Raw genomic sequence first — 27170 nt, 5'->3', positions numbered from 1 at the left:
CCACACAAATAATAAAAATTCAAGCCACCACTTCTTATGAGGCTTGGCTTGTAGTTATGAGTATTTTTCTTCCTGTGTTCAAGGTTCACTTTTCTGGTAGAGTTTGTGATAGGGTCATGTAGAGAGGGTAAGATCTAGATACTTTTATTTCTAGTTTACCCTACCTTTACCTCACTTGCACGTGAGCTTTTTGGGTTCTCCACGTGGAATGGGCCTAAGGCTTTATCTTTAGTTAGGCTTAGTTGTGAACAAGAATGTTCAGTTTCACCAATTTTGAAATGGCTTAACACATTTTTCTTCTTACCTCTGAGTTTCTGGTTTCCCTAAGGCCCTGGCATTAATAATCCTTACTTTCTGAGAAATTTGTTAATTAATTTAAGAAGATATTGTCTGTATGTTGAGTGTGTGTAGACCAAGCTATATAAGTTTTATTCATAGTATGTGTTAATATATAAGCATTTTATAAATATATTAATCATTTTTATTTCTTTTTAACATACGGCTCATTCAGGGCACTAAATCTACCATGTTGCTGGAAATAATCCCTCAGTGATTGAAAGATGTGACAGTATTACAACCGTTTTTTCTAATGGATTTTATGACAGGATTGATATATATTGCCCCACTGTTCTTTATCTCTTCAAAACTCTTTTTAAAAATCCCTCTTATTCCTACAACTCTCTTGCCAACTTCTACTGTTTGTCCTTTTTCTTATAAAATATCTTATTCTCATCTTATTTTTCAAATACATTATAAATGTCTTAAGAACTACAGAAGTCTCCATCTATAAAGCATAAGATGTTATTATATTCTCTGATTTTTTTCCCTGGAACTGAGTTGGACAGCATTTTAGTTTATTTTGAACTTAAAAAAATATATCACATACCAATTGGAGAGGCTAGGATCAAATAGAAACATCTAAAGTCTATTTGTCATACTCCCTAGGAGAATATAGAGTGACTGTATAATCAACACTGAAACCTAAAGTAGAAACAATTTTTTTAACCGTATAGTTATTCTCATTGGGCAAACCTACCTTGAGGAAAGGAGATTATTTCAAGATATTTAAATCTTCTTTAGGTATTAAAAAACTGTAGAGACTAACTTCTTATAAGTACCATAAATTTAACTTTTTTCTTCGTTTTAAAGGGTGCTTATAAAAATGTTTGAGTATAAGGCTTTGATGCTTATGTGTAATGAACAGTTTACTCTTTATCCTTACATTTGTATATAGATGGAGAAAGAATCTGGAGGTCTACTTAATCATTTTATCAGTTTTCACCTAATCCTCCTGGTTTCAGTGTCACTCTGCATTCTCTTTTTCGAACATACTTGAGTATTAGAACCTACTGAGGATAGATACCATAAATCAATTTGATCCTTTATAGTTTACCCCTCTGGGCCTCAGTCATTTGCCATTTATCTATTATCTCTTCATCTTTAATCATTTTGTAATAATTCTTATCTGCTATCTTGTCCTACCTTGTTCTTATAGTCCTTTTTGGTTTATAATTTTTTTCTCTCACTGTCATTTTTCAGAATGTAGATAAACATTTTCAGTCATTGATGTTCAAGTAGATGCAGATTGTATCTAAATCGATACCACTTTCCCATTACATTCCTTTCTAGTCTGCTTCCCTGATACTGTTGTTGCTGTTTTTCTGTTCAGCTCGTTTTTTGTTCAGTCACTGATTGTTGGTAAGTATGGAGGATGGATTTGGGTGATCGTGTAGAGAAAGGTAGGAAAACTGGAGGGAAGGAGGTTAGTTAGATATTGCAGCCAGCTATTTTAGTTGTCTAGAAATATTACTGTCAGAGCCAGGATGATGGTGATGGGTATAGAGAGAATGGGCAGAATAGAGAAATATTTAAGAAATTAACAAAAAATTGGCAAAACTTTGTAACTGGATTAGTTACAGATAGTAAAGGAGAAGTAACTGTTTAGAATAGGTCCATGGTTCCTAACTTGGATGTTTGTGTAGATGTTTATGTAGTTAGTATTATGATTATAAATAAAGGTTTAGGTTTTTGTGTGGAAGGCGAGAAAAGATGAACGTAGATTGGGACATACTGTGAATTGCTTCTGAGACATCAGGTAATGAGCTGTTTCATATATGGGACCATCCAGAATTCAAAAGAGGGATCTTTGTTAGAAATACACAATATAGCAGGGAAAACCATGAAAAATGATGTGATCACTGAAACTCACTTTTGTAGTGACAAATAAGTAGAATCCAGATAGAATAAGGGGAACACTAATTTTTATTGGATGAGAAGGAAAGGAATAATCTATGATGGAAATTGCAAATAAAAGGTAAGGTAAATAGAGGACACCATGAGGAAATAGCATACTGGAAGACAAATGATTGGATCATTTTACTTTTTAGCAGAGATACCAAATAAGATAAAGATGTAAAGGAATTTTACAATTTTAGGTGGTTGTTTCTCTTTCACATAGTACTTTCAGAGGCAAGTCAAGTAACGGTGGCTTAAGGACTGAATAGAAAATGAAGAATTGATACAACAAATACATAATGTTTTATTTAAAATTATTTGAGCAAGAAAGCATTAAGGGATAGAGTTCACTGAAGATTTCCTACTAAAGGCAGATGTGGCACTATACACCTCGTTGTCAAACAGTTTTAAAATCTCTATTAGTCTTTTGACACTTCTGCATTTTAGAATTCTTAGCTACTCTGCCACAAGAGGTGTCTCTCCCTGGCTATGCTCTCTCCCTCTTTGATCTCCTGACAAGAGGAAATTCAAATTCCTCTCCCTTTGTCATATATTTCAGTTATTTTTGCCTGAGATCCTTTCCATGGCTTCCCATCAATCTTTGGATAATTTTAAAATCCTTAACTTGACCAAGAGAATCCTTTATGAGTTAGCCCTCCCTACCTCTCCAGCCTTACTTTCTGCCATTCTACCCTCTACTAACACTTGCCCAACCTCCACCCCTGTAGCCTTTGAATAAGCACAGCTCTGTCCTATCTCAGGGCCTTAGCATATGCTACAGATGTGACTTCCTCCTTGATCTTTTCTCCAGGTTTCCTTCTCGTCTTCCAGGTTTCAGAGTTTTTCACTCATCAGGTCCCCTTAGTCTCTGCTCTCATTGCACCTAACTCATTACTTTTATTACTGCCTTTATCCCAGTAACAATTATTTTCATTCTCTTCTGCATCACTGAATAGGATGAAAAGGACAGGAAATATATGTCTTGTACACTGTTCTGTTTCTATCATCTAGCACAATGCATGGCACAAAATAGGAGCTCACTAAATAATTACAGAGTATGCTATTCAGTAAATAGTTTTAGGTTACTAAAGGAGAAAAAAACTGAAAATGAAAATGTCAACTTCTTATTGTATTCAGGTTCACAAATAATTGAAAAAGAATTCCTGGTTATTACGATATTAAGAAAAAACCCCATCATTACAAAGTTGATCAATAGGATAAAGAAGATGGATTCTTATAGATCGGAGGCTCCGTCTATACTGAGCCTCCTAAATTTCTGAACTTCTAAAGTTCAGAATGAGGAACTGTGTGTTGAAATGTGTCATCTGATTTCAATTGCCATGGGAAAGGAGAGATGATCTCTAATATACTCGAATATAGCCAGATTCAATCTGTGTAGGGTGTTTGGGTCAAAATCAACATGTTGAGTTTCATTAGGGAGCACTTCCAGAGAAGCTTGCAGACGTAATTTGCTATATCCAGCTCACACCTCGGAGCAGATGGGTTTCTACACTGTGCCTAGCAGAGGTTTGTTTTTTCTTCTTTGAAAGAGTTGCCTGTGACTTTAATAAAATATTTTGACAGAAATGGAATATTGAGACCATTTATAAATTAAAACTTTGCTGTTGTTGGATTTAGTGAATTTTAATAGAAACTGATGTGAACATTGTTGAGTACCTAGAAAAACACAAGAGCTATTTTTCCGTGTAATTCTGGTTCACCTTAGTGGTTTATATGTATTGTTCCATTGTAGATTTTTAAAAATATCATAGTTTGATAATCATAATTTCACTTGTTCTGAAAGATGATGTACCACTGTAATAGTTTCTTTCCAGTTTTACTGAGTGTCTTTGATTTTAATCCTTAAATCGTATGTAAATGAGATTCCTTGGGGAAAAGAGGGAGCTCAAGAAAAGAGCGTCAGATTTGTTCTTGATACTGTTTTTAAATAAATCTCTTGAAAACCGTCATATATATTATAAATGAAATTAAGCTCTTGAACTGCCTCACTGTAGTTAATATAATTTCCATAGATGTTATTCTCTTCTAAGTAGCTCACATTCAGCCTGCTCCATCATTCGTTTAGCTATAGATTCTGTGACTTTTAAAGGTTGGAAAAGGAATTTTATTTTATTTATTTCCTGTTAATCAATTTTGCACTTCCTACCCCATACATACTTATTTTTTTAAAAAAAAATGGCATATCTAATGTGCTTTCATATTTTTCCTGATCACCTTTTTAAAATAAACTGTATAATTCATATTATCTTAAGATCTTGAAAATGTGTTTTTAAAATGATACCAAGGTAACATTCTCATTAAAGAAAAAAAATTTAATGGAGATGTAATTGACATATAACATTGTAAGTTTAAGGTATATAACATTGGTCTGATACATTTATATGTCACATATCTGACTAATACTTCTATCAGGTCACATAATTATCATTTCTTTTTTTTGTGTGGTGAGAACATTTAGTAACTTTCAAATATATCAGACAGTATTGTTGACTGTAATCACTATGCTGGACATTAGATCTCCAGAACATATTCATCTTGTTGCAGGTTTGCACCATTTAACATCTCCCCAATAATAATGCCAATTTCAGCTTGAAGTTATCCATTCATCTAAGTAGCCTATTTTGTTGGGGCATATATAGAGTTGTTCATAATACCGCTTTTTAGTCCTTTTTAATTTGTTTAGGGTTGTTAGTGATTAGTGATATTCCTTCTTTTAGTCCTGATTTTGGTATTGAGGGTGTTCTTTTTTTTTGAGGTTAGCTTACCAAAAGCATTGTCAATAGACCAGATTGCTGGTCTATTCATAGAACCAAGTTTTCGTATCATAGATTTTCTTCTATTCTTTGTTTTCTATTTAACTGATTTCTGCTCTAATCTTATTTCTTTTTTTCTACTTGCTTTGCTTTGGTTTCACCTTGTTTTTTTCTAGTTTCTTAAGGGATAAAACTTAGGTTACTGATTTGAGAAATTTATTCTTGCAGGATATAGGCATTTAATAGTATAAATTTCTCTTTAAACACTAACTGTATCCCAGAAATTTTGATGTTTTATTTTTATTTACTTCAAAATATTTTGTAATGTTCCTTATTATTTCTTTTCTGACTCCTGGGTTATTTAGAAGTGTGTTATTTTTCTTCCAAATATTTGAAAAAATATTTGTTGCTATTTTATAATCTAATTCCAATGTAGTCTAGAACATGTCTGATTTTAATCCTTTTAAATTTATTAAGACTTGTATTAGGTTTAGCATTTGTTGTATTTGGGAGAATTTTTCTTATGTGCTTGAATGTATATTCTGCAGTATTTGGATGCAGCATTCTATATGTGTCAGTTGAGTTCATTGATGCCGTTGTTTAACTCTTATAGCCTAACTGAGTTAAGGTCTAGTTATTCTATCAATTATTGAAAGTAGAAGATTGAAATATTCATGTATTACAGTTACCTACTTTTTTCTTTAAATTCTATCAGTGGTTGTTTTTTTTTTAAATGAGAAAGATCTCTTTTTTATTTTTTTATTAGGGAAGGAGAACAGGACTTTATTGGGGAACAGTGTGTATTTTCAGGACTTTTTCCAAGTTAGTTGTTGTCCTTTCAATCTTAGTTGTGGAGGGCACAGCACAGCTCCAGGTCCAGTTGCTGTTGCTAGTTGCAGGAGGTGCAGCCCACCATCCCTTGCAGGAGTCGAACTGGCAACCTTGTGGTTAGGAGGACAAGCTCCAACCAACTGAGCCATCCGGGAGCTCAGCGGCAGCTCAGCTCAAGGTGCCCTGTTGAATCTTAGTTGCAGGGGGTGGAGCCCACCATCCCTTATGGGAGTCGAGGAATCGAACTGGCACCCTTGTGTTTGAGAGCCCACTGACCCATGTGGGAATCAGACAGGCAGCCTTCGGCATTAGGAGCACAGAGCTCCAACAGCGTGAGCCACCGGGCCAGCCCCAAATTCTATCAGTTTTTGCTTCATATGTTTTTAGATTTGTTCTTAAATATAAGCACACACGTAATTTTCTGGCTCCCTAAAGTGTTGACCTGATTATCATTATGAACTGTGCCTTTTTGTCTCTATACTTATTGTCGTAAATCTATTTTTCTGGTATTATAGCTACTTTAACTTTTATGATTATAGCTTGATGGTACATCTTTTCAGTCCTTTCACTTAATCGTAGTTGTGTTTTTGAACGAAGGTCTTACTCATTTAGAGAGCATTTAGTTACATCTTACTTTTTTATGCAGCTTGACAATCTCTTATTCTTAAAGGAGGTGTTTAGACCATATCTATTTCATGTCATATTGACATATTTGAACTAAATTGGTTATTTGCTATATGTTTCTCTCTTGTTTTTTGTTCTCTTTTACCACCTCTTTTGTTTTAAATGTATACTTTACCATTTCATTTCCTATATTGATTTTTTTACTATGTATTTTTAAAATGGTGGCTCCAGGATTATATTATGCGTCTGAATTGATTACACTCTACTTCAAATATATTCTGACTTAATTCTAGTAAATTATAGAAAATTTTTTCTAACATAGTTTTATTCTCTACCTTCTTGTATTCACACATATGTACATCTCAATGTATCATAGCCCAACAATATGGTGTTATATTTATTGCTCTATATAATCAACTGCCTTTTAAAGTACTTAAGAGAAGTAATGAGAAATAACACATTTGTAGTCTTTTATATTAACCCACATGTTTGTCACATCCAGTGCTCTTCATTTCTTTCTGTGGGTTTTAATTACCACTTGAAGGACTTAGTATTTCTCATAAGGCTGCTTTGCTAGCGATGAATTCTCTCAGCCCTTGTTTATCTTAGAGTGTTTTTATTTCACCTTAATATTTGGAATATAGTTTTTCTGAAATACAGAAGTTTTGGTTGACATTTTGTTTTTTCCTTTCATGTGTTTGAATGTGGTATTCCCACTGCCTTTTGAATTCCATTATTTCACGTAAAAGTTCGCTTTTCAATATATTGGTTTTTCACTGTATGTGATGAGTTATTTTTCTTTTGCTAGTTTCCAGATTTTCTCTTGTTCTTTAGCTTTCCACAATTCAACTATGATATCTAGGTATTTATGTCTTAGATTTATCTTATTTGGGCTTGATTAAGCTGCTTGGATTGCATATATTAATATTATTCATCAATTTGAGTATTTTTCAGCCATTATTTCTTTAAATATTTTTCTGCCTTTTCCCTTTTCTATTTTTCTGTTCTATTTATATTAGTAGACTCAGTGTTGTTCTTGAAGTCTCTGAAGCTGTGTTAATTTTTCTTCAATATATATACTTTTTGTTTTTCAGGTTGGATAATTTCTATTGATCTGTCTTCAGATTCATTGATACTTTTCTTGTGCTATCATGAATCTGCTATTGAGCTTCTCTACTAAATTTTTCATTTCAATTATACTTGTATATTTTAAATTTTGATTTTATTCTTTTTAGTTACTTTCTCCTTATGAGATTATTTGTTGATTCATTGTTATCTTGCTTTCCTTTAATTAAATTTTTTTAGGTTTTTGAACACATTTATAATAGCTGCAATGCTGTCTTTTGTTGTGCTGCATCCAGTGTCTGTGGGTAGTCAAATTTTTATTGACTGTATTTTTTATTCCTAGAATAGGGGACACTTGCCTATTTCTTTATATGTCTAAAAATTTTAAAATATTGAGCATTTTAGGGGTGTGTGTATGTGTGTGTGTATATGTATGTGTGTATGTTTTTACTCCTGAGGGTTAGGTTGCTATTCTTTCGTATTTGTTTGCTTCTTTATATAATAACTTCCTTGGACTAAATCTGTTTCTTTCCAACTGTGTGTTCACTGATATCTCTGCTCAGTTATGTTTTGTTCTTTTTACTCTTGGTTTTATTTTAACCCTGGCTCCTTAGGTATCACTCCTGTGTCTTCTTGTCTTAGCAATCAGCCAAAATTGAACAGAGGTTGTTTCAAGTAAGTTTTTGTCCTTTACTGATGGATCTGTGTGTGTGTACTATTATACATTCAGTGTTCTGGCCATTTTCATGTCTGCCACCCTTTTACTTTTCTCTTGAGATCTTGCCCATGTCCACTGTGCATGTTTGTTACCTCAATCAGGAATATGCTCACCCCAATCACATGTACAATCTTAGACTAGTGGAGTTCTTGGCCCTCCCTGCTCAACCACTACCAAGATGATCAATTCACTAACAGCTGGGTGTGGTGGTTGCTCACCACTACAAATCAAGTGACCTCTCTTTGACCATGCATCCATGCCTTCAGTCTTCGTGGGCTGCCTCACTGAGCAAGCTGTTGGGGAGACAGGTGTGGCCACGTGCAAGACTGTTACAGACACTGACTCTTCTACCCAAAGTTCAACAGTTTTTTAAGCATAAACGTCTTTTGATTATTGTATGGCTTTCTCTGATTTTCACAGGGCTGAAATATTTTTTGTTTTGTTTTTTAAATAAGTATGTCCAGCTTTATAGTATCTTTTGGAAGGAGGATTTGTTAATCTCCTTACTTGGCCATAATTGCAAATCTCATCTGATTCCCGTTCTTTTGTGAAGCCACTCATAGTTCTACCAGTGTTCTTCATATTCAGCCTGAAAGTGGTTACATTTCATTATCTCCTTAGTGTTTGATCCATTAAAAGTCAGGCAACACAATGCATTATGACTTAATTCAAAAATAATTACCCATGTCTGCTTTATACAGAAGACGACTATTGGTGTGGTGGGCATTTAGAGTTTTAATCACTGTCCAGTATCATTTAATTATTAGGTTCTTTCTTTCCACAACTGGACTGCAAGCTCCCTGAGAGCAGTGAGTTTATATTGTTCACTGCTCTATCCTTGGATCCTAGAATTACATCAAACATAGTTTTTAACTCAGTAAATATTTGTTGAACAAATAAATCTACCTCATTGGAAGTATTCTTTACTCTGCTGCTAGGGCTAAGTAAGGCCCAGCCATTTTCATCCAGTTTTTATTCATCACTCACCCTTCCTTCCTCCCTCTTTTCCTTCCTTCCCAAATATTTATTGAGTACATACTATATGTTCTTCACTGTGTTTTTAAGGAACTTGCTTTATCAATTAGAACCTTATTGAACCCCTTTGTTGGCATATAAAAAGGCTGAAATTTCTATTCAGCTCATAAAATTAACAAAACAAGCCTCTTAGTTGCCAAATCCAATAGAAATCTTTTAATTCTTCACGTTGTTTGTTGATTTCTTCTTGAAATTTCTTCCTGTCTTCTGGATAACCACGCTCTGGTTTGTTTTCTGTGGATCATGGCCACTTCTGAATGTCCTGCACTGGCTCTTTTTCCTCTTCCCTTTACTTAAATGTAGGTGTTCTTTATATGTGTACCTTCCCTGGGTATTCTCATCTGTACCTATACCTTGGCTATCATCCTTTCACTGATGGTTTATAATCTATAAGATTGTCACATGCATGTCTTCTTTGTTCATTTCATATATGCCCAGGTATCTGTTTCACCTAGACACTGGTAATACGACACTGGTAATACAACACTGGTAATATGATAGAATCTTGTATTACAGAGCAATAGGAATTTTCAGTACTCAAAATTGCTCTATTTCTAATTTCTAATTGCTCAGTCCTAATTTTCCTTTAACACCTGTCAGCTTTAGCATGTCTTTGAAGTGGTTCACCTGAACTGCAGAGCATGAAACCACATTTGTGATAAGTTATGGATATACATGATCCCCAGAACTCAGGTTTCCTTCCATCCAGTTTCTTTCTGTATAAGGTTTTCAGGAAGTAAGACTCATTATTTCAAAGTTCAGTTAGATTTGGAACAGTGTTTGAACTGAAGAGCCCTAGGGTCATCCATGAACTTCCTACTTTTCAAAAAAATTGTTTAAATAATAATACCAAATAATATAAAAAGTGAAATTTGTCAGGGCTTTATCTTAACTGTCTTTAAATCAATAAAGTGCTAAGTGGTTTGGAAAAACAATTTCAGCCATTTTGCGTCATTTATAATTGTGAAATGCAATGTATCTATCTCCAAAGTGTTAACCCTCACAATAGGTAGTAAAATATTCCTGATTATGCTATTCCATATTTGAAATACTGCATTGTGGAACCAAAGGGAAAAAATTAAGAAGAGGAAAGCACCTCTCTTTATTAATTTCTAAAGATATTAAATGATTAAGGTTATGAAAGCAAAGAAAACAGTAGAGCATCTCCAATATTGACCAGTCATTTGTCTTCTGCTTCTGGTATTGTGAAAAATCAGTGACATGTAATACAGTGCAAGGAAATCCACACTATGTGTTTTTCTAAAGGTCACTCAGTTCTATGTTAATGTTCTCTAAGGAACCCCCCGGACCCGTTGTTGACACATGTAGCACATAGTCTCAGTGATTTTTCTTTCTTTAATCATTTTATACCAAATCTCTCTCATGTCCTCTCTCTTTCGCATTATTTCATCTCACTCATATCAAGTGTTTTGTGATAATTTTCTTGAGAGTTAATTTATTAGTATTCTTTTCTTTGTTGATAATATAGAGGGTTCCCAAATTCATACACAAATGGATTTCTCAATCTTCTTGCTTTATTTTTTTCTTGCTCTTTAGACCGTTTGTTTGAAATTTTATGAATTCTGCCAGCAATAAATAGTTTCTCTAAAATAAAATATCCATGTTGTAGTATTAGAACTTTCCAATTAAAAGAAAAATAATAATCTTGAACGTTTCAGATTAGTAGACGGTTCTGGCCTGTCATGGATATCTGAGCGTATTTTTTGGAGAGTCTCCAGAACATTATATTGCCTGTGTTATAAATAGATAATTTTGTTTCTATTTTATGCATATATATGTTTGTATGCTTGAAAGGAATACGTATGCAATTAATGATTTGTTTTCTTTTGGTAATTTTTTTTTCTTAGTGTTTAAGTTTTTGTTATTACATGTTAAGACCTCATTTTCTAGGTAGAGTGTGATTTTTGAAAAAAGAGAATATCCATGCTACATAATTGGACATCGAGTATTACCTTAAAAAATTCTTTTAAAGACTTAGAATATGATGTACCCAATTTCTGTTTATTGGTCTGAGTCCAAAGTAGAAGCAGAGACTCATATCTGAGACAGTATCAACATCATTTGGGATTTTTTCAAAGTTTAATGAATTTAAATGTGGTGCTCTTCAGCATAACCACCAGTTAGCATTTCTTGGATAACATAAGATTTGAAAAACTATTTATAGTTTATTTCCAGTTTTAAAATATGTAACCTCAAATCATTCCAAAATATTTTAAGACAAATTTGGCAAAGCCTTTATTTTGTAAATAGCATGGAATTTTGTATAGGTTTTAAAATAATTTTAGAATTAGTTACAGATTTAAAATTTTTCATTTTTTCTTGGGGGCAAAATATTTTAAGTTTTAAGGTAGGCAAAGTACCACAGTGCCGACCACATACTATTATGCAGTCTTCATTGTTTCCAGTCAAGTTGTTGTGGACTACTACGTAGCTAGATTTGTTTATTATATGTGTCTCAATTTCAGAGTTTCTTGTTGCGTCCCGCGTGATGAGGGTTGTAGGGAGCTAGGAGGGTGGCGCAGGGTTAAGAAAAGACAGTAGTCATGAATAGAGTGCAAGTGGAGGCCTAGGGACCAGCAGCCTCAAGGTCTGGGCTGTGGCACCTAATCGGGCCTGCACATTAGCTTTTATTAGTTAGGAAACCAATTCAAGCCAATCACCCTTGCCTGCAGGCAGCTGGACCTTAAGTCTCAACTTCCCCAAGGGACAAAACCAGATGCATATGAATAGATGGAGAGCACATCATTGAATCTCTTCCCTTGAAGGTTTTGGGAAGGAATGCAGCCACAGAGGCTGAGGCTTTTCTTAGCCTGAGGAAGTTGGGGGGCTGTGCCTCTATAAACCCTGTGGGTTCTCCTATTGGTCCCCACTCAGCTCCGCGTGTCTTAGGTTGCTTTCCACGCAGAAAGTCATACCCGTCATTGGCTGACCAGCCATCTTTCTGGGACCAAACAGGGAGGAATAAGGTGCAAACACAAAGGTTTAGCAAAGTCCCTGAAGGGGTCCATCTTACAGATTCTCCTTTCTTTGTGAGCAAGTACAAGGAAACAAATGGTTAGGCTGCTGCGTGGCAACAGTTTCTGATTTTAATGTTATTAACTATATTTGGTCAAGACATTTTGAAGTTCAAACTTAGGAGAATCTACCTTGTGGAATCCACTGAGTATCACCATTCATGATTCAAATGCATATTTAGATTTCTCTAATATATGTATTTATGGTATGATCCATTAGTAATTTACTTTTTCTTTTCCTCACTGAAAAATGAGGTGATACTAAAAGTACCATGTGATCCTAGTTCTGATTCAATGTGAGCATGTTTAACACTATAAAGGAAAAAAGACTTCCAGGAAATAGAACAATGCTAATAGTGCTTATTATTGGGAGTGACTGGGTGGAAAGTGGATTATGACTGATTTTTATTTTTCTCCTACATATATTTTCTAAATTGTCTTTAATGAGGTGTGAGTACGTCTCTAATTAGAAAGTGAATAAATATTTTCTTTTGTTTTAAAATAATTGAGCTACTTAAGAAGTCTACACTGTCTAGTTCATACTGACAATAGTAGTAGAATTATAAAGTCAAAAATACAAGTTATAGGAACATATTTTCCATCAAATTGGAATCCCATTAATAAATATTTATAAACATTCTAATCTGAGTACACTTTCTAATTTTTAAAATAATTTTTGTTTCAATTACAATCGCCATACAATATAATGTTAGTTTCAGGTGTACAACATAGTGATTAGACATTTATATATCTTACAAAGTGGTCATCCCGATAAATCTAGTACCCATCTGACACCATACATAGTTATTACAATATTATTGACTATATTCGCTGTGCTATACTTTACATCTCCATGAGTATTTTGTAATTACCAATTTGTACCTCTTAATACCCTCCTCTCTTCACCCATCTCCCCAACCTGACCCCATCTGGCAACCATCAAAATGATCTTTGTATCAATGAGCGTGTTTCTGTTTTGATTGCTCATTTATTTTGATCTCTAGACTCCACATATAAGTGAAATCAAATTTGCTTTTCTTAAAAAAAAAAAAAAAAATGTTTGCTTTTCTTTAACTTACTCCACTCAGCACAATTACCTTAGGTCCATCCATGCTGTTGCAGGTGGCAAGATTTCATTCTTTTTAATGGGTGAGTAATATTCTATTGTATATGTGTACCACCTCTTTTTTATCCATTTATTCATCAGTGGACACCCAGGCTGCCTCAACATCTTTGCCATTGTAAATAATGCTACAGTGAACACATGGATGCACATGTCCCTTCAAAGTAGCACTTTGGGTTTCTTCGGATGAATACGCAGAAGTGGAATTACTGGATCCTTCTTTGTCTCTTGTTACAGCCTTTGTTTTCAATTGTTTTGTCTTGTTTAAGTCTTGTTAGCCAGCTTTGCTTTTTCGTTTCCATTTCCGTGAAATATCTTTTCCATTCCTTTACTTTCAGCTTGCCAAGTGTCTTTTGATCTGAAGTGAGTCTCTTATAACCAGCATACCTAAGGTTTTTGTTTTCTAATCCTGTCAGCTACCCTATGACTTTTAATTGGAGCATTTAATCTAGTTACATTTAAAGTAATTTTTATTATAGGTTATTGCCATTTTATTTGTCATATTTTTAATCTTTTTCTTCTCCTCTTCCTTCTCCTCCTCTAAGAAGCCCCTTTAACATATCTTGTAATACTGGTTTGGTGGTGATGAACACCTTTAACTTTTCCTTGTCTGGGAAGCTCTGTATCTGTCCTGCAATTTTAAATGATAGTCTTGCTGGGTAGACTAGTCTTGCTTGCTTTTCATCACTTTGAATATTTTGTGGCAATCCCTTCTGGCCTGCAGAGTTTCTGTTGAGAAATCAGCTGACAGTCGTATGAGAGCTCCCTTGTAGGTAACTGCTTTTCTCTTGTTACTTTTAAGATTCTCTGTCTTTAACCTTTAGCATATTAATTATGATGTGTCTTGGTGTGGGCCTCTTTGGATTTCTCTTGTTTTGGACTCTCTGCATTTTCTGGACTTGTATGTCTATTTCTTTTGCCAGGTTATGGAAGTTTCTCATTGTTACTTCTTCAAATAGGTTTTCTTTCAGTTCTTTGCTCTCTCTCGTCTCCTTCTGGTACCCCTGTGATGCAAATGTCGTTATGCTTGATGTTGTCCCAGACACCCCTTAAGCTATCCTCATTTTGGGGGAATATTTTTTTCTTTTTGATGTGCTGATTGAGTGTTTTCTGCTATTTCCAAATTGCTGATTCTATTATTGGTCCATCTAATCTTTTTTTTTTTAATTGGGGAAGTGGTACAGTTCTTGATTGGGGAACAGTGTGTACTTCCAGGACTTTTTTCCAAGTCAAGTTGTTGTCCTTTCAATCTTAGTTGTGGAGGGTGCCGTTCAGCTTCAAGTTGTTGTCCTTTCAGTCTTAGTTGTGGAGGGCGCAGCTCAGCTCCAGGTCCAGTTGCCATTTTTCTAGTTGGAGGGGGCACAGCCCACCATCCCTTGAGGGAGTCGAAACTGGCAACCTTGTGGTTGAGAGGATGCGCTCCAGCCAACTGAGCCATCCGGGAGCTCAGCGGCAGCTCAGCTCAAGGTGCCGTGTTCAATTTAGTTGCAGGGGTTGCTGCCCACCATCCCTTGCGGGACTCGAGGAATTGAACTGGCAACCTTGTGGTTGAGAGCCCACACTCCAACCAACTGAGCCATCCGGGAGGCAGCTCAACTCAAGATGCCATGTTCAATTTTAGTTGCAAGGGGCAGAGCCCACTATCCCTTGCGGGACTCGAGGAATTGAACTTGCAACCTTGTGGTTGAGAGCCAGCTGGCCCATGTGGGAATTGAACCGGCAGCCTTTGGAGTTAGGAGCATGGAGTTCTAACCACCTGAGCCACCGGGCCGGCCCTCATCTAATCTACTTTTGATTCCCCCTAATGTATTCTTCATTTCAGTTACTGTATTCCCCATTTCTGACTGTTCTTTTTTATGTTTCCTATCTCTTTGTTGAAGTTCTCCCTGAGATCATTGAGCATCCTTATAATCAGTGTTTTGAACTCTGCATCTAGTAGATTGGTTTCTCCATTTTGTTTAGTTCTTTTTCTGGAGCTTTGCTCTGTACTTCTTTATCGGTGCATTTTTGGCTGCCTCCCTGTGTTTGTTTCTTTGTATTAGGTAGGGCTGCTATGTCACCCCGTCTTAGTAGAGTGGCCTTATGTAGTAGGTTTGCTGTGGGGCCCAGTGGTGCAGTCTCCCTGGTCACTCAGCCAGGTATTCCAGGTGTGTCCATTGTATAGGTTGTGTGCCCTCCTGTTGTAGTTGAGCCTTGGTTGCTGTTTGCACATCAATGGAAAGGATCGTGAGTACACTTTTAAAAATTATTTCACAAAGTACTTTTTCTATAGCCACAAAAAAATAGATGGTTTTAGCTCATAAATTTATATTAATGAATTAATTTCTGATAAGTTAATAAAAGAAAATAGTGTAAAAGAAGAAAAGAAATTTTGCTCTTAATCCTGAACTTTATGAATGCTTATATTTTTTTCACATATATTTTATTTAAAAATAACATATTATACGTATATGAGAATCACCAAGGGAAGGTACTGAACTGTATCTTGGGTCTTACCACCAGTGATTCTGTTTAAGTAGGTCTGAAGTAGAAACCAGGATTCTGTATTTCAAATAAGTACTGGCATGATTCTGGTGTAGGTGGTCCATCAGACCATTGCAGATTGTTTGTTCTTTTCCTCTTTCATTCATGCAAAGATTATTGTATTTTCTTTATTTAATACGTTCCCTGTGGTCTCTAAGGCATAGTCCACACATCCCCAGCAGGTGCACAGTACAACCCTCTAGAGTAAGGGAAGAAGTTTGAGCTTCTATTTATGTTTTTACCTCATTTCCTTCATTTTTATTTCTGTATGTTTTTATAATGTACATAATTTTTTGGTGTAGTAGTATGTTATTATACATATAAAAATACCATTAAAAAGGTAACTTTTATGTAGGATGCATACTGTTTAGCATGTTAGTCCTGTGATACTATATTCACTTTTAATGATGCATTATTACAAATTTTATATTTCAAATTTAGACAATAGCTTACTATCAAGTGACAATTAACTACATGTTTGTATGTGTGCTTCCCTACCCTCTTTTGTCCCCTTTAACAGGTGATGCTTTTCCTTGGACAATCAGCTTACATCATTTCAGTGTATATAGCCTTTTTGGAAAACAAGTGACACTTTGCCTAGTGGAACCTATGGGTTGTACCTCTACTCTAGCTGTTACATCTCAAAAACTACTTGCTGCAGGACCTGATACAAGACATTCATTTGTTGTCTGTCTCCATGTTGACCTAGAGTCACTTGAGATAAAATGCTCGAACCCCCAGGTTGGTACATTTGATTTAATTAAGGAAATTTATATAATGTGATTTAAGAACAATTGTTATCCATTTTGTTGCGGGATTTCTCTTCTATTAAGTGTCCTAAATTATTTTTAACAAGATGGTCAGGATCAGAATGGTTAGATTAAGAATTGCTTTGAGGCTTTCCAAGTTTTGTAATTTAAACTAATTTATGTAATGGTGGCAACATAAATGCATCTTTGGCTGATGGAGTGAAATCAATTGCAGATGTAATGTTTATAAACACTGATGAACTCCTTTCGCATCAGATTGGAAGAGTCTGTTGAGGTGATCAAATGTAATTTTCAGTCAGATTATCACTCAGAACTTCTGTTGCTCAACATTTAATTTTTCTTTAAAAGTACTGTTTACTATTGTAAAAAGGCATTTTGTTCATCCCATAACATTTTATTTGGTGTAGGCCAAACATGATGTATTCTAGAGTTTTATGATTTAATATTAATTGGGATCACCTAGGTTTGTACAAATTATTAACTGCATACAATTTAATACTGATTTCTTCAACCTCAAGCAGACTGTAGTATATTTTCTACCTACCTTATTATTGTTGAATACTATTTTATATTTTATTTTTAAAAGAATACTTTTTAGAGTATTATTGGATCTTACAGATCAATATTGATAAATCTACCGTATATTTATCCCAACATTAGTGGTTATAAGCCAGTTATAAAAGTGTTTTTTAAAGTGGGTGCAAATATGGCTATATTTTATAGAGCCTCCTTACAGATACCATCCTCCTTATTTCTCCTGTTCTCCCTACCTCTCTCCCCTACTGTATATTATACAATTTGCTTTAATTTATGTATGTTAATATTTGTGTATCTTGAAAAGATTAGGCCTGCTAGATGTTGGTGATGGCCTTATTATAAAAATGTATATAATTACAGTTATGACAAGGCAGCTAAATTAAACACTATTATAAGAACTGGAGGCTTGTCCTCTATTACAAGTCATATTTTTTATAAGTCATACAATATAAATATTACAGTTTAAGGGCCATTTGCCATTCTGTTATGACCCACAGTGGTATAGAAGAGAATAATTATGAAATGTCCCTTTCATAGATTATTCTCTGAATGCTATTGCTGATGATTACTGAAAAACATTTCCAAGAGGCAGGGAAAGTGTTATGGGTTGAATTTTATACTCCCTAAAAGATGGTGAATTCCTAACCCCCAGTGTTTCAGTATGTGACCTTTTCTGGTAACAGGTAGAGTTAATCAAGTTAAAATGAGGTCATTAGGGTATGCCCTGATCCATTGTGATTATAAAAAGGGGAAATTTCACACAGGAAATCAGTGTGAAAACACATGGGGAGAGAGCCATGTGAAGATGGAGGCACAGTTCGAATTGATTGAGCTGCAAGCCAAAGAACACAAGGATTGCTAGTTACCACCAGAAGCAAGGAAGAGAGGAAATGAAGGATTCTACTCAGCATCTCAGAGGGAAGATGGCCTGTTGATATTGATTAGGGACTCTAACCTCCAGAACAAGGAAACAATAACTTTCTGTTATTTTAAGCCAACAAATTTATCATACTTTTGGATGGCAGCTCTAGCAAACAGATTGTACAGAGACAGATTCACCTCCTATAGATACTTTATCGTGGAAGTTGTTAAAAAGGCAATCATAAGAGATCCAGTTCTAGCATGGAGGCAGAAGTCTACATCTCTCCATTCATCCCACTTACTATTTCTATGTATTCTGGGGGAAAAAAGGAAAAACTAACAACATAAATGAATGTTCCCAATTAGTTTTAAAATAATTGATTTGCAAAAATAACTTTAAAGCAGCTATTATCATTTTTTCTTGAGGTGTAAGGGAAAGCACATGGAATGAAAAAAGTTAAGAAGTCTCAATGGAGAAACAGAAAATATAAAAAGAATCCAATGGAATTTCAGAATTAAAAACACAATACCTGAAAGAAAGGAAAAACCATACCACATGGGTTTAGAAGTGGCCTGCATATGACAGCAGAATCACTGAACTTGAACATGAAGCATAAAAATTACTGAATTTGAAAAACAGAGAGAAAATGATATTTAAAAAATGATCAGAGCCTCAGTGGCTGTAGGAGAAAATGTTTTATATGTGTAATTGAGTTCGAGAAAGTAAAGAGAAAGATTGGGGTAGGGGGGAATAAAAGGAAAGAATTGCAGAAAATTTCCCAAATTTACAGAATTTGGCTTCTACAATTTCTTCAAATTCACCCAATTCTAAGCATGTTTATTTTTGAGGGTAGAGTCAAAGAAAACATGCTGTAACTCATTGTGATTAAAATATTGAAAACCAAAGATAAGTGTTTTTTTTTTAGAAATTTTGGGAGGAGCTACAAGAAGACATGTATAGGTTTACAATAATTTGAATTAATACAGATTTCTCATGAAAAACTATAGAAGACAGAAGACATTGAAACAAAATCCTGAAAGTGCTAATAGAAGAAAACTGTCAAGCCAGTAAAGATATGCCACAGAGACCAAAATTAAATAAAGACACTGTAGATTTAGGTAATTTGTTACTAGCAGCTCAACTCTACAAGAAACGCTAAAGGAAGTTCTTCAAGGTAAAGGAGAATGATACCAGATAAAAACTTGGATTTTCAGAAAGAATGGACAACCATCGGAAATAATAGCTTAGTAAATATTTTAAAAATTGTTTTAAAAATTTATGACTGTGGAATCCAAATGCTGTAATGTCTACTGGGGCTTTCAGTATTTATAGATATAATATAGAAGACAACCAGATCATTAAGGTTAGTGGGAGATGAGCCACAGGACCTATGTGGTTGACAGAACTATAAATTTCATGTGAAGTGGTACAATATAAACTCTGACTGGACGGTGAAAATTTTTATATATTATAATCTCCTAGAATTAACTAAAAATATGTAGAAATACAAACATATAGCCCAAAGCCAATAGATTAATTAAAATGAAATACTAAAAAACATTCAAATAATCTAAAGAAGTGAAGAAATGGTAACAGTTACAAAAACCAGAGGTAGAAACAAAAACATAAAATAAAATGATAGTGGCTGAACCAACCTTATCAATGAACACATTAAATGTTAATAATCTTAATTAGGATTGTTTACAGCAGGAGTCAGCAAATGAAAGCCCACAGGCCAAATTTGGGGAAACCTATATTTTTCAAATTGTCTAAGGTAGCTGTCATGGTATAGCTGCAGAAATAAGTGGCAGCAAGAGAGAAAAACATGGCTTACACAGCCTGTAATTTTTACTATACCCCCTTTACAGAAAAAGTTTGCTGATTCCTGGCCCAGCTACTCCTATTAAAAGACAAAAATTTATATAGTGGAGCAAAAAGCAAGACTCTGCTATATATTGCCTAAAAGAGAAACACTTGAAATTTAAAGAAACAATATAAATAAATGCATAGGAAAAAATATACCATACAAAGAGCATGAGAAGACTTGACGTGCTTATTCTATGTCAAATAAAGTAGACATAAAAAAAAGTATTATTAGAGACAAAAAGGTCATGAAACAGAAAGGGACATAATTAAAGGAAAAAAATAGATGATTCTGTTTAATCATAGGAGGAAATTTTTATGCCATTCAGGCATTTTAAAACAATTACATGAAAAATGATTGGAGATATAGAAGACATGAAAAAAATAGATAATACCACAGTTTTAGTAGGAAATTTTTGTAACACCTTTCTCAACAATTGACAAAACAACTATATAAAAATAAATAATTGGAAATATAGAAAATATGAAAAATACTATGAACTTGCCTTGATCTAATTGATGTCTGCAAAACACTATCTCCAACAACTGTGGAATGCACATTTTTTAAGGTGTACATGGTTTCATTATGTTTAAGAAGATCAAATTTAATACGGTATATTATCTAAGTACCATCAACTTATACTAGAAATCAATAATAAATTATTGGGACATTAAACTACATGCTTCAAAACTATGAATCAAAGACAAAATCACTTGGAAATAAGAAAACATTTTGGTTGAATGACAATAAAAAAAGTGGATACAGCTAAAGGAATGTTTTGAGTGAAACATGACTTTAAATACTTGTGTTACAAAGGAAGAAAGATCTTAAGTCATCCACTTAAGGTTCCACTTTAGGAAACTAAGAAAAGAAGAAGGTAAACCCAAAATAATTAAAAGGAAGAAAATATTCAAGATAAGAGCAGAGATGACTGGAACAGTAAAAAAAGAGGGAATTCAGATCACCAGTATCAGAAATGAAGGGGGAGTTTATTACCACGGAGCCTATAGCCATTAAAAGTAAAATAAAAGACTAATGAACTACTCTATGCTAAAAAATGCAACAATTTAAATGAAATAATTTTTATTTTAAAAGAACTGTACAAAATGATACAAGAAAAAACAGAAAATCTGAATACCCCTATATACCCTTTAAACAAACAGAATGTGATAACAAAAATTTTCCCATAAGAAGCTTCAGGCCCAGGTGGGTGAATTCTATCAAATAATCAAGGAAAAAAATAATAGAAATGTTTAACAGAATTTTTTCCAAAGAGAATGAAGGATTCCTTGCCCAACTTGTTTTGTGAAGCCAGAATAACCTTATTATCAAATCCTGAAAAAGATGTTACAAAAGAAGGAATTAGAAATCAATATCTCACATGAAAATAGATGTAAACATTTTTAACCAAATATTAGCAAATCAATAATATATTAAAAAAAGATAATACATAATGACCTAGTAGAATTCATTTTAGAAATGAAATTTTGGTTCAGTATTCAAAAGTCACTCAGTGTACTTCACCATTTTAATAAAACAATGAAGAAAAATCATATGATAATCTCAATAGACCCAGGAAATCACTTGACAAAATTTAACACCCATTCATGATAAAAACTCTAAACATATTACAAGTATTAGAGAACTTTTTCAAACTGATAAAGGACATATATGAGAGAGCATATATCATACTTTATGGTAAAATACTGTATTGTTTCCCACTGAGATCAGGAAAAAACCCAGAATGACTGCTTTCACCACCTATTTGTATCATATTGGATGTCCCAGCCATTGCTATCAACCAAGCAAAAGAAATAAAAGGCATAAAGATAAGAAGTAAAACTGTTGCTATTTGCATATAAAATATTTCATAGATAATTCCAAAGGAAGCTAAGAAATTATTACTAGAACTAATAAATGTATTAGTGTTGCAGGAGAGAAGATTATTATACAAAAAAGAATTGTATTTTTATGTACTACCAGCAAACAATTGAAAATTTGAGTGAAATCAGTTGTATTTACATTGGTGACAAGAAACATAAACAAATGAATAAAACAAATGGTGTCTAAGATCTCTATCCTGAAAACCACGAAGAACTGCTGAGAGAACTTAAAGAACACCTGCCTCGGGAGATATACGTGTTCATAGATTGGAAGACTCAGAGATGTTTGGCATAATCAGGTTTAATATTTTCTCTTTGAAAGACACATTAAGATAGCAGAGAGCAGACACTTGGAAAAAGTATTTGTAACACATTTATGAAACTGTTGTCCAGAATATTGAAAGAATCCTTTCTACTCGTTAACTTGAGGGCAAAGAACAGTAAATAAAATAACATGCAGACAAAGAATGGGGAAGAGATTTGAACATAAACTACATAAGATACATGCCTGGTCCGTAAGCACATGAAAGGATGCTCAATGTTGTTAATCATCAGGGAAAAACAAAAAACGTGAAGATATACCACACACACCTGTTAGATTGCCTAAAATAAAAAGATTGAGTTGTGAACCTACTGGAATGCTTTGAATACTGCTGGGAGGAATGTAAAAATTAGAACAATTTTGGAAGAAACTTGGAAATTCCTGAAAAAAAACAACACTCACCTACCATATGACCCAGCCATTCTTTCCTAATATTTTCTCAGAGAAACAAAAATATATGTCCACACAGATGTGTATACGAATATATTTGGCAGCTTGATTGTGTAGCCAAAAACTGAACACAACCCAAATGTTCATCAGTAGGTGAATAAACAAACTATGGCCTATCTATATAATGCAATATTGCTTAGCCAAAAGACAGAATTATTGATAAAATGTAACATGGATGAAAATTGCAATCATTATGCTAAAGGAGGGAAGCCAGACTGAAAAAGAGTATTTATGGTATAATTGCATTTTTGTAAAATGTTAGAATATGCAAACTACTGCATTGTGTCAGAAAACCTGGTTCAGTGTCTGGAGGCGGGGCAGGGACAGGGAGGGAGGAGGAAGTAATAGGAAGGATGGATTACAAAGAGATATGAAGAAATTTTTGGAGATAATAGAAACAAAAACTTATTATATTTAGTAGAAGGTCAATCCCTGTATGATTGACAGCTAACTGCTACTTGAAGTTGTCTCCCAGAGATCTTACGTTTTAGAGACTTTGAAAGATTGTGATAACATTGGGAGGATTGTCCTACTTCACATTTTCTGGTTATCTGTAGCCATCCAGCTGAAAATAAAATTCTGTTACCATTATTGTTTTAGCCTGGGAATGCCACTATTTTTTAAGAATTATTATTGAATTTATTGAGGTGACATTGGTTAATAAAATTATATAGGTTTGAAGTGTACATTTCTATAATATATCATCTATATGTCACATTGTGTGCTCACCACCCAGAGTCAGTTCTCCTTCCATTACCATATATTTGACGCTTTTTACCCTCTTCTACCACCCCCCTCACCCCTTACCCTTTGGTAATCACTAAACTGTTGTCTATATCTATCATTGTTTGTTTGTCTTGTTCCTTTGTTGCTTTCAGTTTTATATCCCACATATGAGTGAAATTATGCTTTTTTTCTGTCTCACTTATTTTGCTTAGCATGATAATCTCAAATTAATCTTTAAAAATTTTTTCTTTTACTTTGAGATACTCAGTAGTGTAATTTGTGTGGAATCGTATTAAATGTGATACTGTGGTTGAAAACTAGAGCTTTGCGATATCTCCTTTACATATCCACCTTGTTTGAAACTAAGCTCAGTTTTTCTTGTTGTTTAAATATATACCAGTTCTAAGCAAAGTTATCACATAAAGCAAGCTTATGTTAGGCCTGGTATTTTCTTCTTATGTCTGCTCCCTCATTTTGTCCCTTCCTCCCATCATCTGGCTCCCCGGGTCTCCTTGTGGCTGCTCCCTAAATGCTAAGGACCCCTTTTTTGAGAATTAAACTAAGGCTGAATGAACCTCATGCCCTGAGAATCCCTTTTCACTCAAAATGTAATGATTCTTTCTATTCACTTAATTCCACTTTATCATATAATTTTGCTAAGTCCTGATAAATCAGCTTTTAGTGAATTGTTACCAGCTGCTGTAACCAAAGTTGATCACAACGTTGTTAGGAAGTTTAAGTGAGATATTTATGAAAATACTTTGTAAACTCTGAAATGCTATGTGAATACCGTTTTGTTAGTTTAGATTGATTCTGATATAAAATGTGACACCCTCTTCATAAATTGGTCAGAAGATCCCTGGTAGAATGTAGCAGTATTCCTGAAAGAATAGAAAGCCACAAAACAATATAGCATTTTGAAGAATCAAGTGTACTCAAATATGTGGTAAGAAGTTAAACACTTTTGTATCCTTGTGTGCCAGATTAACTGAAATTTTAATGATAAGACATGAGACTCTAAATAAACCTCTTTAACATGACTGGTCGCTTTAGCATATGTTTCCAGACTCCCCTCTGGATTCTGTCAAAATTACAAAGGATGATTTGATTCCCACCACCCCTACCCCCAATGTGAATTCAGCGAATAGCTATTGAGTACTATATATGAGCCAGAAATAAGGGAAACAAAGATGAATAAGATAAACACACAAAGAAGGCCATGCCTGTGCACATAATCCAACTGTTGAAAGCCACAGATTAAAGAGCAAATCTTGAAAGTATCATGAGAAAAATGACGCATTGCATACAAGAGAACCAAGATTTGATTTTTAGCTTACTTCTCATAAGAAACTATGGCAGTCAGAAGAGCAATATTTTTAAATTGTGAAAAAATTTTAAAGCCTTTAATGCAGAATTCTAAATTAAAAATACAACTTTTATGAATGAAGACTAAATCAAGATATTTTCACATAAAAGAATCTATCACCAGCAGAACTGCACTACAAGAAACCCTAAAGGAAGTCCTTCATGCTGAAGGGAAATGAAACCAGATGTTTGAGCATCTTCAAATGTTTATTGGCCATTCAGTTTGCTTTTCTGTGACTTGACAGTTCATATTGTTTACATTAATTTGTATTGTCCTGATTACTAATAAGGTTAAGCAGTTTTTGAATGTTTATTGGCCAGTGAATTTGCTGTTTTATGAATTGATAATTCATATCATTTACCCAGTTTTCTGTTAAATTTCTTAGCAATTTGAAAAGCTTCCCTCATGCTCTATAAATACAAACTCTATATCTGTACTGCAGTTATTTCCCTTTAAAGTTCATGACATCTTTTGCCAAAAATGTTTCATCTTTCTTAGTGAAATCATATGTATGTGTCTCTTCTTATTTTCTGGGTGTCCTACCTTATAAAAAGAATACCGTGGGCCCCTAAAATACAAACATTCACATGCATATAGGATCCTATAGTTTCTTGTACTGTTCTTATTTTTTATTTTAAGATTTTTGACTCAAACTAAACCTCTTTCTCGTGAGTGGTTGCTTCATAACCCATCTGTTTTTGTTTTTTGTGTTTTTGTGAAGGACAGTATTTGTCTTTTGTGTGTGTGTGTGTGTGCCATGGACTTCTTTGAGAATCTGATAAAAGCTGTGAGTCTTTCCCCCAGAACAATGTAAATACCCAACAATAGCGTTGCATGTATTATCAGAAGCTTTGTGTACTTTTGATTATAGTCTGTCTATAAGCTTCTTGATTCAATTTTAGGGAAATAATTCCTACTTAAATGTGCAACATTCTTTGGTTTATCCATTAGAGTGCTATCATAAGTGTTGACCCTTGTACATTAATTTGGTTCATTATTGCTCAGATATAGAGGCCTCAGCTAGTTTATATAGTTTAAAACATAATGCCAGTTCTATAAGTAGGGCTGGCACAGAGAAAATTCATTGTCATATAAGACATTGTTTCAGGTCTCTGTATCAGCTATGAAGACCTAAACTACTATATCATTTCTTAGAACGCATTCCATTCAAGGGTCTTAGACACTATAAATACTTAATCTGGTTGAATAGTCAAAAGTTTTTTTTCCCCCCCTAGAAATGATTTCCACCAACTCTTCCTTCATTTGTTTTACCAAAGTTACCTAATTCCCTTCAATGTGTTTAGACACTAGTCTCTCAGACATTAAAAATTGTGTTCATCCCATTGTATATATCCAAAATTAAATGAGCCTATAGCATCCTCTCTTTAATATGATACAATTTCAAACTTTTTCCTCAGCCAATAAATTGATGTATTTTGTCTTCCTATAAGGCATTCCCAAGAACAAAACTATCTTTGCATTTGGGGGTTTTAAGTATGTGAAACTAGAGAAAGAATAGGTTTTGTGCTCTTTTCCTATACATTTATTCATAAGTTTATTGCTGAAAGCTATGTTTAGTTCTCACCAAGGCAATGGAATTTGGCATTACTGTCTAAGAACATAGGCATTGAGTTCAGACAAAACTGGGTTTCTATTCTTGTACCACTCACTCATTTTTAATTTCTCTGAGTCCCTGATTTTCATGTTTATCTTTTAAACTAAATTAGATAAGGATAAGTATAATGGGTAAGTGTAATGCTCCATATGAAAAGTTTTTCTTTTTTTTATTTGGCAAAACCTTTTTCTTTTGAAACCGAGTTTTAATGGTTAGTAACAACCTGCATGCCAAATCAAATAGCCTTTCTAAACTCGTATTCACTTAGAGCTGTTTACACTGTTCAAACAGATCAGTAATTGCTTATTTTTTTAATTTTTAAATTAAAGTTTATTGGGGTGACAATTGTTAGTAAAGTTACATAGATCTCAGGTGTACAATTCTGTATTACATCATCTATAAATCCCATTGTGTGTTCACCACCCAGAGTCAGTTCTCCTTCCATCACCATATATGTGATCCCTTTTATCCTCATCTTATGCCGATCTGGTGTCCGCGCTAAGTTCAGCATCAATATGGTGACCTTTCTGGAGCAGGGGACCATCAGGTTGCCTAAGGAGAGGTGAACCGGACCAGATCAGAAACGGAGCAGGTCAAGGCTCCCATGCAGATCAGTAGTTGCTTATTGAAATTGCCTTCCTCCTTGGTTTCCATTGACATTGTGTGGCCATGGTTTTTCTTCTTCCTCTCTACCTTTATGACAACTCATCTCTCAGACGTTCTGTACTAACACCTTGTAGAAAAATCCTTCCTCCCCAAAGGAATAGGACTTTTCATTGCCCCTACATTATATCTTGATAATTTGTTGCACT

At 34.2% G+C, this 27170-nt stretch overlaps 1 protein-coding gene across 9 annotated transcripts in view; it reads left to right on the top strand.

The window, feature by feature from the left end:
* Positions 1 to 27170, top strand: part of VPS13B (vacuolar protein sorting 13 homolog B) — a 737914-nt gene that overhangs the window by 350772 nt on the left and 359972 nt on the right. For all 9 annotated transcript variants that reach the window (XR_012490690.1, XM_074316465.1, XM_019757646.2 and 6 more), the window contains exon 24: positions 16484 to 16704. Coding sequence is in view for 8 of the 9 variants with exons in the window: in XM_074316465.1 (XP_074172566.1) it covers positions 16484 to 16704 (221 nt within the window). In the remaining variant the exon portion in view is untranslated. The remainder of the gene's footprint in view (positions 1 to 16483; positions 16705 to 27170) is intronic.

The sequence above is a fragment of the Rhinolophus sinicus genome, linkage group LG12 (genome assembly GCF_036562045.2).
Source record: "Rhinolophus sinicus isolate RSC01 linkage group LG12, ASM3656204v1, whole genome shotgun sequence".
NCBI classification, from domain to species: domain Eukaryota; kingdom Metazoa; phylum Chordata; class Mammalia; order Chiroptera; family Rhinolophidae; genus Rhinolophus; species Rhinolophus sinicus.
Note: the sequence above shows the minus strand (reverse complement) of the source record. Positions and strands in the feature narration are given on the sequence as shown.